The sequence below is a fragment of the Phragmites australis genome, chromosome 15, assembly GCF_958298935.1.
Source record: "Phragmites australis chromosome 15, lpPhrAust1.1, whole genome shotgun sequence".
NCBI lineage: Eukaryota > Viridiplantae > Streptophyta > Magnoliopsida > Poales > Poaceae > Phragmites > Phragmites australis.
In genome coordinates, this window is record NC_084935.1 from 25,170,134 (window position 1) to 25,180,617 (window position 10,484).

The window sequence follows — 10,484 nt, forward strand, 5'->3', positions numbered from 1 at the left end:
TTCACAATACATTGCTACACTTTATCTTTGTATTTTGTGTTATACTGAAAAACTAGATCCACATTTTTTTATACAACTTATTGATTATGTAGGTTTGAGATAGCTTCGCCAACTTTGCTATAATTTTATGAGTTTTATTCTTAAAGTCTGAGATGTTTGATGATCAGAGTCTATTTGATTTATGACCACACTTATAAGCTATTTTTTGATTTGTTGTCAAATATTTGGCGTGCCACACTTTTTATTCACGAGGAGAGACTTTTTCTTGCCAAATCTTGCCACGATTGTGGCGGGTGGTCTGTTCATAAAAAAAACCGTGGCAAGTCAAACTTTTTGGCAGGTGCGGTAAGCAACCAAACCTGCAGTTGGAAATCGTGAAACTTATCTTTTCATATTTGTACAAAAGTTCTGCCACTACAAAAATGGAGTGTCTGGAGGTGGTACATGCAAAAAGTCATTAACGTCGTTTAATAAACACCGCGAGCTGATAGCTCTCGCTCGCTTGCACTGTGCCTGTGCCTGCCTCCCACCCAGATTTCATCGCGGGGTGGAAGCCAAGAACCTCCCCACCCTCCTCTTCCTCCCATGCCCGCCTCGAGATCTTAGCAGCAGCCAGCGCCGGACAGCGGCGACGCGCCCCCTGATCCTTCCTCGCCGCCATCCGACCGGTAAGTCTCCCGATCCCCCTCCAGCGCGTGCGAGGCTCCGCGTCGCGCCGATCGGTGCCGAACCGCTCCGTGGGCGGTCGGATCTGGTACGGATCTTCGCGTAATTCCGCGGCCCCGCCGATCGCGGCGCTGACTTCAGCTCGGATCCAGCTGAGTGGATAAGTTGTTGTTTTGTTGCATTTTGCGTGGCTCGCTGGTGTGAGCTGGATGTGGGTTGCTGCAGGGGGAGGGGAGGGGAGCGATGGAGGCGGTGGACTACTCCGGGAAGCTCTTCGTCGGCGGCATCTCATGGGAGACGGACGAGGACCGCCTCCGCGAGTATTTCGCCCGGTTCGGGGAGGTCACCGAGGCCGTCATCATGCGGGACCGCAGCACCGGCCGCGCCCGCGGCTTCGGGTTCGTCGTCTTCGCTGACGCCGCCGTCGCCGAGCGCGTCACTATGGACAAGCACATGATCGACGGCCGCATGGTAATTACGTTATAGGAGTTCGCTTCCTTGCCTTCTTTGGGAATTCTCTTGTAAAGCTGTTGTTTTTTGTTCTCTGTGCGAGCTGAATTGGCCATTTGTGATTCAGGTGGAGGCGAAGAAAGCCGTTCCCAGGGACGACCACAGTATAATGAGCAAGAGCAATGGCAGCAGCATCGGATCACCTGGACCGGGCCGTACGAGAAAGATCTTTGTTGGAGGTCTGCCCCCTAATGTTACCGAGGCCGAGTTCAGAAGGTATTTTGAGCAATTCGGTGTGATAACCGATGTGGTTGTGATGTACGACCACAACACACAGAGGCCAAGGGGCTTTGGCTTCATCACCTACGATTCAGAAGACGCGGTGGATAAGGCTCTGCACAAGAACTTCCATGAGCTGAATGGTAAAATGGTTGAGGTCAAGAGAGCTGTTCCAAAGGAACAGTCTCCTGGACCTGTTGCCTGTTCACCTGCGGGAGGGCAGAACCATGCTATGAGCAGGGCTCATAGCTTCCTGAGTGGCTTCAACCAGGGGTACAACCCGAACCCGATAGGAGGTTATGGCATGAGGGTGGATGGAAGGTTTGGTCAGCTGACAGGTGCACGAAATGGTTTCTCTTCATTTGGCCCTGGTTATGGAATGAGCATGAATATTGAAGGTGGGACAGGTGCAAATTTTGGTGCAAACTCTGGTTTCATAAATAGCTCCAACGGGCGGCAAATAGGCTCGTACTACAATGGTAGTTCAAACAGATTAGGTAATCCTGTTGGGTACGTTGGCCTCACTGATGATTCAGGATCAATATTGAGCTCAATGTCAAGGAATGTTTGGGGTAATGGGAATTTAAACTACATGAGCAACCCTACAAACATGAATGCTTTCGCTTCAACTGGAATTGGAGGCCAAGTTAGTATTACTGGTGACAGTATTAATTGGGGAGGTCTCACTTCTGCTCATGGCATGGGTAGCATTTCAAGCCTCGGGTCGGGGAACCTTGGCCGTGGAACTGGAGATAATAACTTTGGTTTGCCTTCTGGCACCTATGGGAGGAGCAATTCAACTGGTACAATAGGTGAACCATTTTCTGCATCAGCCAATACATATGAAGTGAACAACCCAGATGCATATGGTAGCAGCTCTATTTATGGTGACACAAACTGGAGGTTCACGTCATCTGAGGTTCACATGCCTCCATTTGGTCATGATCTTGGAAATGTTGATCCAGATATCAAATCAGATATATCAGCGAGTTACATGGGCAGCTACAATAATCAGCCAAGCAGAGGTCAGTTGCCATTTCAACATTTTGCTATGAGCTACACATATATTTCCCTTTCTGTATAAAAAGAAATATGTTGCATAATCATTTAGCTATCTCAATAGGTGGGAAAATTAAAAAAACATATTTGAATTGCAATTGATCATCTTTTACTCAGTTTAGAAAAAAAAAAGTCTATTGTTCCAACAAAAAAGTTCGATGACATGTGCTTAAGCCAGTTGACACAGCAGCATAAACAACAAGCCTTCCCTGTGGGGCATGCTAAATTCCATAAGTAATGCAAGTACCCTTTCCCAACAACATTTATTTTGAACAGAGTTAGTCTGTGTTTAACTAAAGCTTGAGTTTTATTTCCCTTTGTTACAAGTGTTGTTCAACTACAGGATGCCACTCTATATATTTCACACTCACTACCAGATAAAGCTACAATTCATATGGTTTTGGACATATATCCTATGACTTGTTAGAATGTGACCATTATCGATATAATTATAACATTATTGGCTCGTATTTCATATGACCATGAAATGCTCAAAACTTATCTTCAAAGTTAGGAAGTCATTCCTTTTATCCTGCATCATAGTGGATTTTAGTCATACTACTGTTTCAATATTCAGGTGTAATTTGTTGTTTACTTGTTTTTCGTCAAATGCATATAGTTGTCGTGGATATAAGTTCTTTTGAGTATTCTCTCTCCTTGTTGAGTTGAGTTACATGCTACAGGTAGATGATAGGAGTATTGCAATCAAACTATGAAAGTCATAGGTCATATGAGCGCTCTCGTTTAGCATTGAATTGCTCTCTGTTTGTGCACTTAAAATGTACTAGAAAGACTATGAATTTGTCGAAGCTTCTAAAATGTTGAGTGATGATGAATAAATCCAATATCGAAGACTTGCATTAACCTTTCAATTGACCTGGGATTTCCCTCTATGTAGTGTCTTGCTATTTCAGTGAATATTGTGCCGAGTAAATCAAAGGAGCGATTCATGTATGATTTGAACTCCATATATATCCAACGATTATTGGACATGTTAGGAACTGAGCTTAGCTCAGTTGGTTGAGGTTGTGGATGTACACCTAGACCACCTAGGTTCGAGTCTTCTTCGACGTGAATTTGGGTGCCAATTTCTTCTTATTTATAGTGCCACCTAATTCCTCCTAGGTCGGTTGAGTTTTTTTACTATTGGGCATGTTGCTTGGAGATTTTTTGTGACAAGCTTTTTCCGGCAGAAAGCTGTGTTTTACTGCTTTGCTACAACTTAGTTTGTAGCACCGTCCTGTAGTTGATTGTGCAGTATAGTGTTGGAAATGTGAAGTTACCAACATTTGGTTATTGACAATTTCGTGAGTGAAAGGCAAACCACTTGTCTAGATATGTTAAATACCCAGTGTTGCATCATCAATTAGTCAGTACCAGATTGTATGACAGAAGAATGAAGTGTCTTGGAGGCTGGGCATGGTTCTGATTCCTTTTATCAGATGTATCATGAAAAGTTATTTTATATTTTAATTTTCTGCAAGTATTGTTCTGAGTGCTCTTGTTCCCAAAGCTATTGCATTTCTGTTTGATTGTTTTTTGTCCGTTCAATCAATGGTCTAGTATATTATCCATGAAACTTGACAACATTGAGATTCTTGATATGACTACATATGCTTTTCGAGAATCTAGTCATGCCATCGTGTTCGTCACTTAGTTTTTAAACTTTCATACTGAAATTAGATTAAATACATGTGCAATTGCTTGCTCATTTTTAATATAGTTTATATAATTTATTAATTTTACTACAACATTCACATAAGGTCTATTGTTCAACTATGGAAAGCAATCTTGAGTCTTTTGGGATATGTTCTGTATAATTGCTTCCTATTTAACCCTGGATCACATGACATGTATATATATGAACCATGTATTTTAACATCAAGCAAAACCACAACACTTGCCATGCAATAATTTCTTACACTTGTAAATTATTTTTATTAGCCTGTATTAAACAACCAGTAGGAATTAACCAGCCACCAGTTGACTCTGCATTAATCTATAGTTGAGTTATGGCTGATCCTTGCTGATTCTCATTAATTCCTACTAGTTTGCATACCATCCAAGCTGAATGTGTATTTACCTACAGAAGTCTATGCATTTCAAAAATACGAAAACACTGATTAAAAGAACCTCAGAGATTAGGAGGGATCTGCTGCACACTATTGGGCTATGAGACGACAAAATAATCACTATGCTGCTCCTTTTCTTTTCTTTTTGTTTTTTTTTTCACGAAGGAAAAGGGGAACATGTTAGATTTACTTGAGTATGCCTTAATGATGGATGTTTCTATAATTCTAGGTTCTTTATTTTGAGTTTAAGTAGGTACCTTAGTGGCATCCAATGAGTATGGTTTAGTCATAATTAGGGATCACTGAATCGAGGGCCAATTATTTTCCCCTTAGGTGTGATTTTTAGCATATTTATTGTATCATTGAAATTAATCATAATTAGGGTACACTAAATTGTTGGTGGCTCTTTTTGGGTTTCATCTTGACTACCCCAACTTGCTTGGACTAAAAGGCTTTGTTGACTGTTGTTGTAGGGTACACCAAATCGTGGGTCAGATGGTTTTTTTGTGAGATTTCTAGCATGTTTCTCTGTTTACTTAGTAGCTGTAAAACACCCAGCATTATTTTTATTGTCTAATAGAGGCCATTTGTTTCCCTGTTCTGTGTAATTATTCATCAAAAGGAACTGAGCCAAGCTTAGTTTGTTGAGGGTGTGGATGTACGCTTAGACCACCCAAGTTGGAGTCCTCTTTGATGCGAATTTGGATGCCTATTTCTTCTTAATAAAAAGCCACCTGGTTCCTCCTAGGTTGGTTTAGTTTTTTTTAATTATTCATCAATGCCTATTTCTTCTTAATAAAAAGTCATCTGGATCCTACTAGGTTGGTCTAGTTTTTAAATTATTCATCAAGATGCGGATATTAAGTGTAAAAAGCATCCATTTGTTCACACTTGAAATGGTAATAAATACTATTGAAAATGTGGGAACCAGTCTTTTGACAACTAAGTATATGTTGTTTCACCTATGCATTCAACCTACAACACAATTTTGGATAATGTGTTGAAAAGATATTGTGGATTTCTGATAGCATTTTCATTTCTTAAATTTAATTGATTGATTTAAAATCATGAAACTCCGCCTATGTTGTACCGACATAGCCGGTCCCAAGCCCGGGTTAAGGAGGAGGGTTGTGATAGGCTTGGCGAGCCAACATAAAAAACCCAACCACACTTACGGAGATGAAACCCAAAAGAAATCCGTTGAGGGTATAACCCTATTAGCGACACGCCATTCTGAGCCCGGATGTGGTGTTAAATGGGCAAGGGCCGGGCCATCACCCCTTTGGTGACACGCCGCATCTTAATCTGGATACGGTGATAAGTGGGCAAGGATCAGGTCGTTGCATCCTTGGTGGCGCGCTATATTGGCACCCGGGTGTAGTGAAAAATGAGTAAGGGTCTTCGCATTTGTCTCGACGGGTGCGAAAGGTAAGGAAGCTAACCGAGCCAAGTAGGATTCTTTTAGGTAGTTGGAACATGGGGTCCCTAATAGATAAGTTGCGAGAGTTAGTTGATATAGCGGTCAGGAGATGTGTAAATATTTTATGTGTACAGGAAACTAAATGGAAAGGACAGAAGGCAAAGGAGGTAGAGAATACCGGCTTCAAGCTATGGTACACGGGGACCGCGAGTAGAAATGGAGTTGGCATCTTGATCAACAAGAGCCTCAAGAACGGAGTGGTGGACGTCAGGAGGCACGAAGATAGGATTATTCTTGTTAAGCTGGTCGTTGAGGATTTGGTTTTCAACGTTATTAGCGCGTATGCCCCTCAAGAAGCAATTATAGGAAGACATGTATGACATGGCTAGTAGTGTGCCTATTAGCGAGAAGCTCTTCATAGGAGGAGACCTTAATGGCCATGTAGGTACATCTAATGTAAGGTCTGAGGGGGTGCACGGGGGCTTTGGGTTTGGTGGTAGGAACCAAGAGGGAGAGGATGTCTTGAACTTTGTCGTGACTTACGATCTGATAATAGCTAACACCACCTTCTTTAGAAAGAGAGAATCCCATTTAGTGACCTTTAGTAGTGGCCACCACTCTAGCCAGATTGATTTTGTCCTTGCAAGAAGAGATGATAGACATGCTTGCTTAGATTGTAAGGTTATACCTGGAGAGTGTTGTCCCTCAGCATAAGCTTGTGGTAGTTGACTTTCGCTTTCGCATACGTGTTCGACGGGACAAGGGCGCCAAAATCGCAAGAACGAAGTCGTGGAAACTCAAAGGAGATGAGACATAGAACTTTAAGGAGAATGTTATTAACGAGGGCTCTTGGAAGATAAGAGAGAACGCAAACGACATGTGGATGATATGGCAACTTGCATTAGGAAGGTGGCTTCAGAAGAAAGAATATTTCATGTGCTTATACCTTGACAGGAGTGCGGACGACACAGAGAAGTACAAAGTGGCAAAGAAGACTACAAAGCGAGCTGTGAGCGAAGCAAGGGGTCGAGCTTATGAGGACATTTATCAGCGGTTAGGCACAAAGGGAGGAGAAAAGGACATATACGAGATGGCCAAGATCCGTGAAAGGAAGATGAGGGACGTCAACCAAGTCAAATGCATTGAGGATGGGACTGATCGACTTTTGGTGAGAGATGATGAGATCAAGACTAGATGGCAAGAGTACTTCGATGAACTGTTCAACGGGGAGAGCGAGAGCTCTATTATTGAGCTGGACGAATCTTTTGATAATACCAAAGGAGATTTGTACGAAGGATTCATAGAGCTAAGGTCAAGGAAGCTTTAAAAAGGATGAAAGGAGGCAAGACGATAGGCTCTGATAGTATCCGGTGTGGAGATGTCTTGGAGACATAGCAATAGCATGGATAACTAAGCTCTTCAACCTAATTTTTCGATCAAACAAGATGTCTGAAGAATGGAGAAGTATATTAGTACCAATCTTCAAGAATAAGGGAAATGTTCAAAGCTGTACTAATTACCATGAAATTAAGTTGATATTCAAGGATAAGGGAGATATTCAAACCAATTTGGTTTCATGCCTGGGAGGTCGACTATGGAAGCAATTTTCTTGATAAGGCAACTTATGAAGAGATATAGGGAACAAAAGAAGGATATGCACATGGTATTCATTGACTTGGAGAAGGCTCACGATAAAATACCGAGAAATGTCATGTGGTGGGTCTTGGAGAAACACAAAGTCACAACAAAATACATTACCCTCATCAAGGATATGTACAATAACATCGTGACAAGTGTTCGGACAAGTGAAGATATCACCGATGACTTTGTGCTTAAAATAGGACTACATTAAGGGTCAGTTTTGAGCCTTTATTTATTTGCTTTGGTGATAGATAAGGTCACAAGGGACATTCAGGGAGATATCCCTCAGTATATGCTCTTTGCTGACGATATGGTGCTAGTTGACCAGAGTAGGATAGAGTTTAATAGGAAATTGGAGTTGTGGAGATATACTTTAGAATCAAAAGGTTTTAGACTTAATAGTACCAAAACTGAGTATATGAAGTGCGATTTCGGTGATACTAGGCATGAGGGAGAAGGTTCCTAAGAAGGATACCTTTCGATATTTGGGATCGATATTATAGATGGATGGTGATAACGATGAAGATGTTAGTCATAAAATCAAAGTCAGATGGATGAAATAGCACTAAGCTTCTGACATCCTTTGTGACAAGAGGGTGCCATAAAAGCTGAAAGGTAAGTTCTACAGATGGCGATTCGACCTGTGATGTTGTATGACACCGAATGTTAGTCAACTAAAAGGCGACAAGTCCAACAGTTAAGTGTAGCAGAGATGCGTATGTTACGATGGATTTGTGGCCATACAAGAAAGGTTCGGGTCTGAAATGATGATATACGTGATAGGACCATATAAGTGTAGCGTCAATTGAAGAAAAGCTTGTCTAACATTGGTTGAGATGGTTTGGACATATCCAATCGAGACCTTCAGAGTCATTTGTGCATAGCGGGATACTGAGGTGCGTTGATAATGTGAAGAGAGACAGATGTCGACCAAATCTAACATGGGAGAAGTCTGTAAAGAGAAACTTAAAGGAATGGAATATCCCAAAGAACTAACTACATGTAGAAACGCGTGAAAGTTAGCAATCTACGTGCTAGAACTATAACTTATACTTCAGTCTTCTTATACCGTTATTACTTTATTCTTTACTATTACTAGTACCTTTATTATCATTATTATTTTCTCATCATCTTGTTAGTTAGATTTTGTGGGTTTCATTTCTAGCCTATCCCAACAAGAATTTTAATGTAGGTAGCTAATTTTGTACCTGGCTAAAAATGCCAGCAGAGTAGATATTATTGAAGGATACACAAGGATGCATGATCCTACAACATCTTTTTTCTTTCCAAAAAAGTGAGGGCCTAGTAAGATCTTAAAGTTGGTTCAGTGAGACTCAGTCATCTTGCTCTTGCTCAACTAGTGTTGTAGAGCTGTAATATTTGGGTTTTAGTTTTGACAAAAGTGCGCACTGGGCTGTCCATCTCATGAATAGATCATTTGGTCAGATGCCATAGTCCGTTCTGAATATTAGCTTTTGCTGTCTTGTTAGTGTTCTATTTCAATTGTAATTTGTTGCATCAGACAGAAAGATTGCATCAATGTGTTGTTTCTAAATGAATTAAGTTTGGGTGCACTGCACAACTGCAATTTGTTCTTGAAACATATATTGAGGACACATATCAAACTTTTATTTCTAACAATGATTTGTTGTATACTTTTGCAGGTATCACTTCCTAGGGAGAGTATTATTATATACATGTATGACTGGGGGTAGAGGGAACACCAATTCTATCAGGCATCCAGGTGCATGACTGTGAATTGGTGATATCAGTTTAATATACAGGTTAGTTACTTGGTTCTAGCTAACCACAGAGTTGCTTGTTTACGAGCACCAACATGCTAGAGGGGCAGATACAAACATTTTGTGAAGGTTTCAGATTTTTGTCCAATTTCTACGTCTTTTGATTTTTTGAATGAGATGTGCAGTAGTGATTGCGGCACATACTTAGAAGTGTTCCAACATAAGCTGGAAATCTGTATACGGATGAACTTGTATAGCATAGGAATGCTGTATTATCTTGCCCATTTATGCCTACATTAGTTTGCCTGTTTTCAGTTTCTCTTTAATATTCCATTTGTATGCTAGAGATTTGATGACTTGCTCGTGAAACTATTGGGGGTGCCAACCAAAAAATACGTACATGTAGTGTTTTCTCCTCTTTTCTGCCATATGTTTTGCTGTAGATCTTTGGATTTGATTATGCATATTTGGCATTTGCATATTGTTGTTATTCCCACCAACATTGTGAAATTCACAATTAAGTGCTGCTTTTCATATATTTCGGTAGCATTTCGGCGTGTCCGTCCTTCCTTTCTCATCTTATCTTTTGGAAAGTTACTTTGGGTCTTATGTGGATGTGGATGTGGGTCATTTTAACTTGAAAGCAGCAAAGGACAAGCAGCTGCATGTAGTTTATCCAGAAAATACCAGTTCATAATTTTGCTTGTAGAGATCTTGTTTTGCTTCCTGAACATGGTTTTCAACAAAGGTCTCACATAATGTGCTTTGGCTTAACTATTTTCTCATTCAGTTTGTCTCGACTCAGAGATTTTTCTTATTGGAATTTTGGACGTATTATAGTGTTTTCTGCAAATCTTCTGCAATTTTTTCTTCTCTATCTCGCGGCTGCTGGCTGATGCTTAGGGATGTCAATGGGGATCCGATTCCTGATTCCCCGTGGGAAATTCCCCTATTAGGGGACGGAGATAGGGAGATTTCGTCACCCACGAGGATATAAATGGTACAAATTATATCATTGTCGAGTCTAGCAGGGATGGGTACGGGGAAGCATTCTCCGCCCCTGTTTCCCCGCGGGGACCCGTTTCGGCTCAACGGTGGTGGCCCAGGCGTGCGCGATCGGCCCAGGTAGGAGCCAGATGTGCGGCTCAGGCGGGC

General features: G+C 41.3%; 1 protein-coding gene across 1 annotated transcript; it reads left to right on the plus strand.

The window, feature by feature from the left end:
- Window positions 1-501: 501 nt before the first annotated feature.
- Window positions 502-9,643, plus strand: LOC133892430 (heterogeneous nuclear ribonucleoprotein 1-like). Its single transcript, XM_062333196.1, has 4 exons — window positions 502-668; window positions 892-1,137; window positions 1,244-2,420; window positions 9,252-9,643. Exons 2-4 carry the CDS (start codon window positions 910-912, stop codon window positions 9,263-9,265), a joined length of 1,419 nt encoding a protein of 472 aa, XP_062189180.1. The 5' UTR covers window positions 502-668; window positions 892-909; the 3' UTR covers window positions 9,266-9,643.
- The last annotated feature ends 841 nt before the right edge of the window (window positions 9,644-10,484 follow it).

Excerpts from the sequence above, each read along its gene's own strand:
- LOC133892430 (XM_062333196.1), top strand. The coding sequence starts at position 910 with ATGGAGGCGGTGGACTACTCCGGGAAGCTCTTCGTCGGCGGCATCTCA. Across the intron at positions 1,138-1,243 it reads ACATGATCGACGGCCGCATG|GTGGAGGCGAAGAAAGCCGT; the intron begins GTAATTACGTTA and ends TTTGTGATTCAG.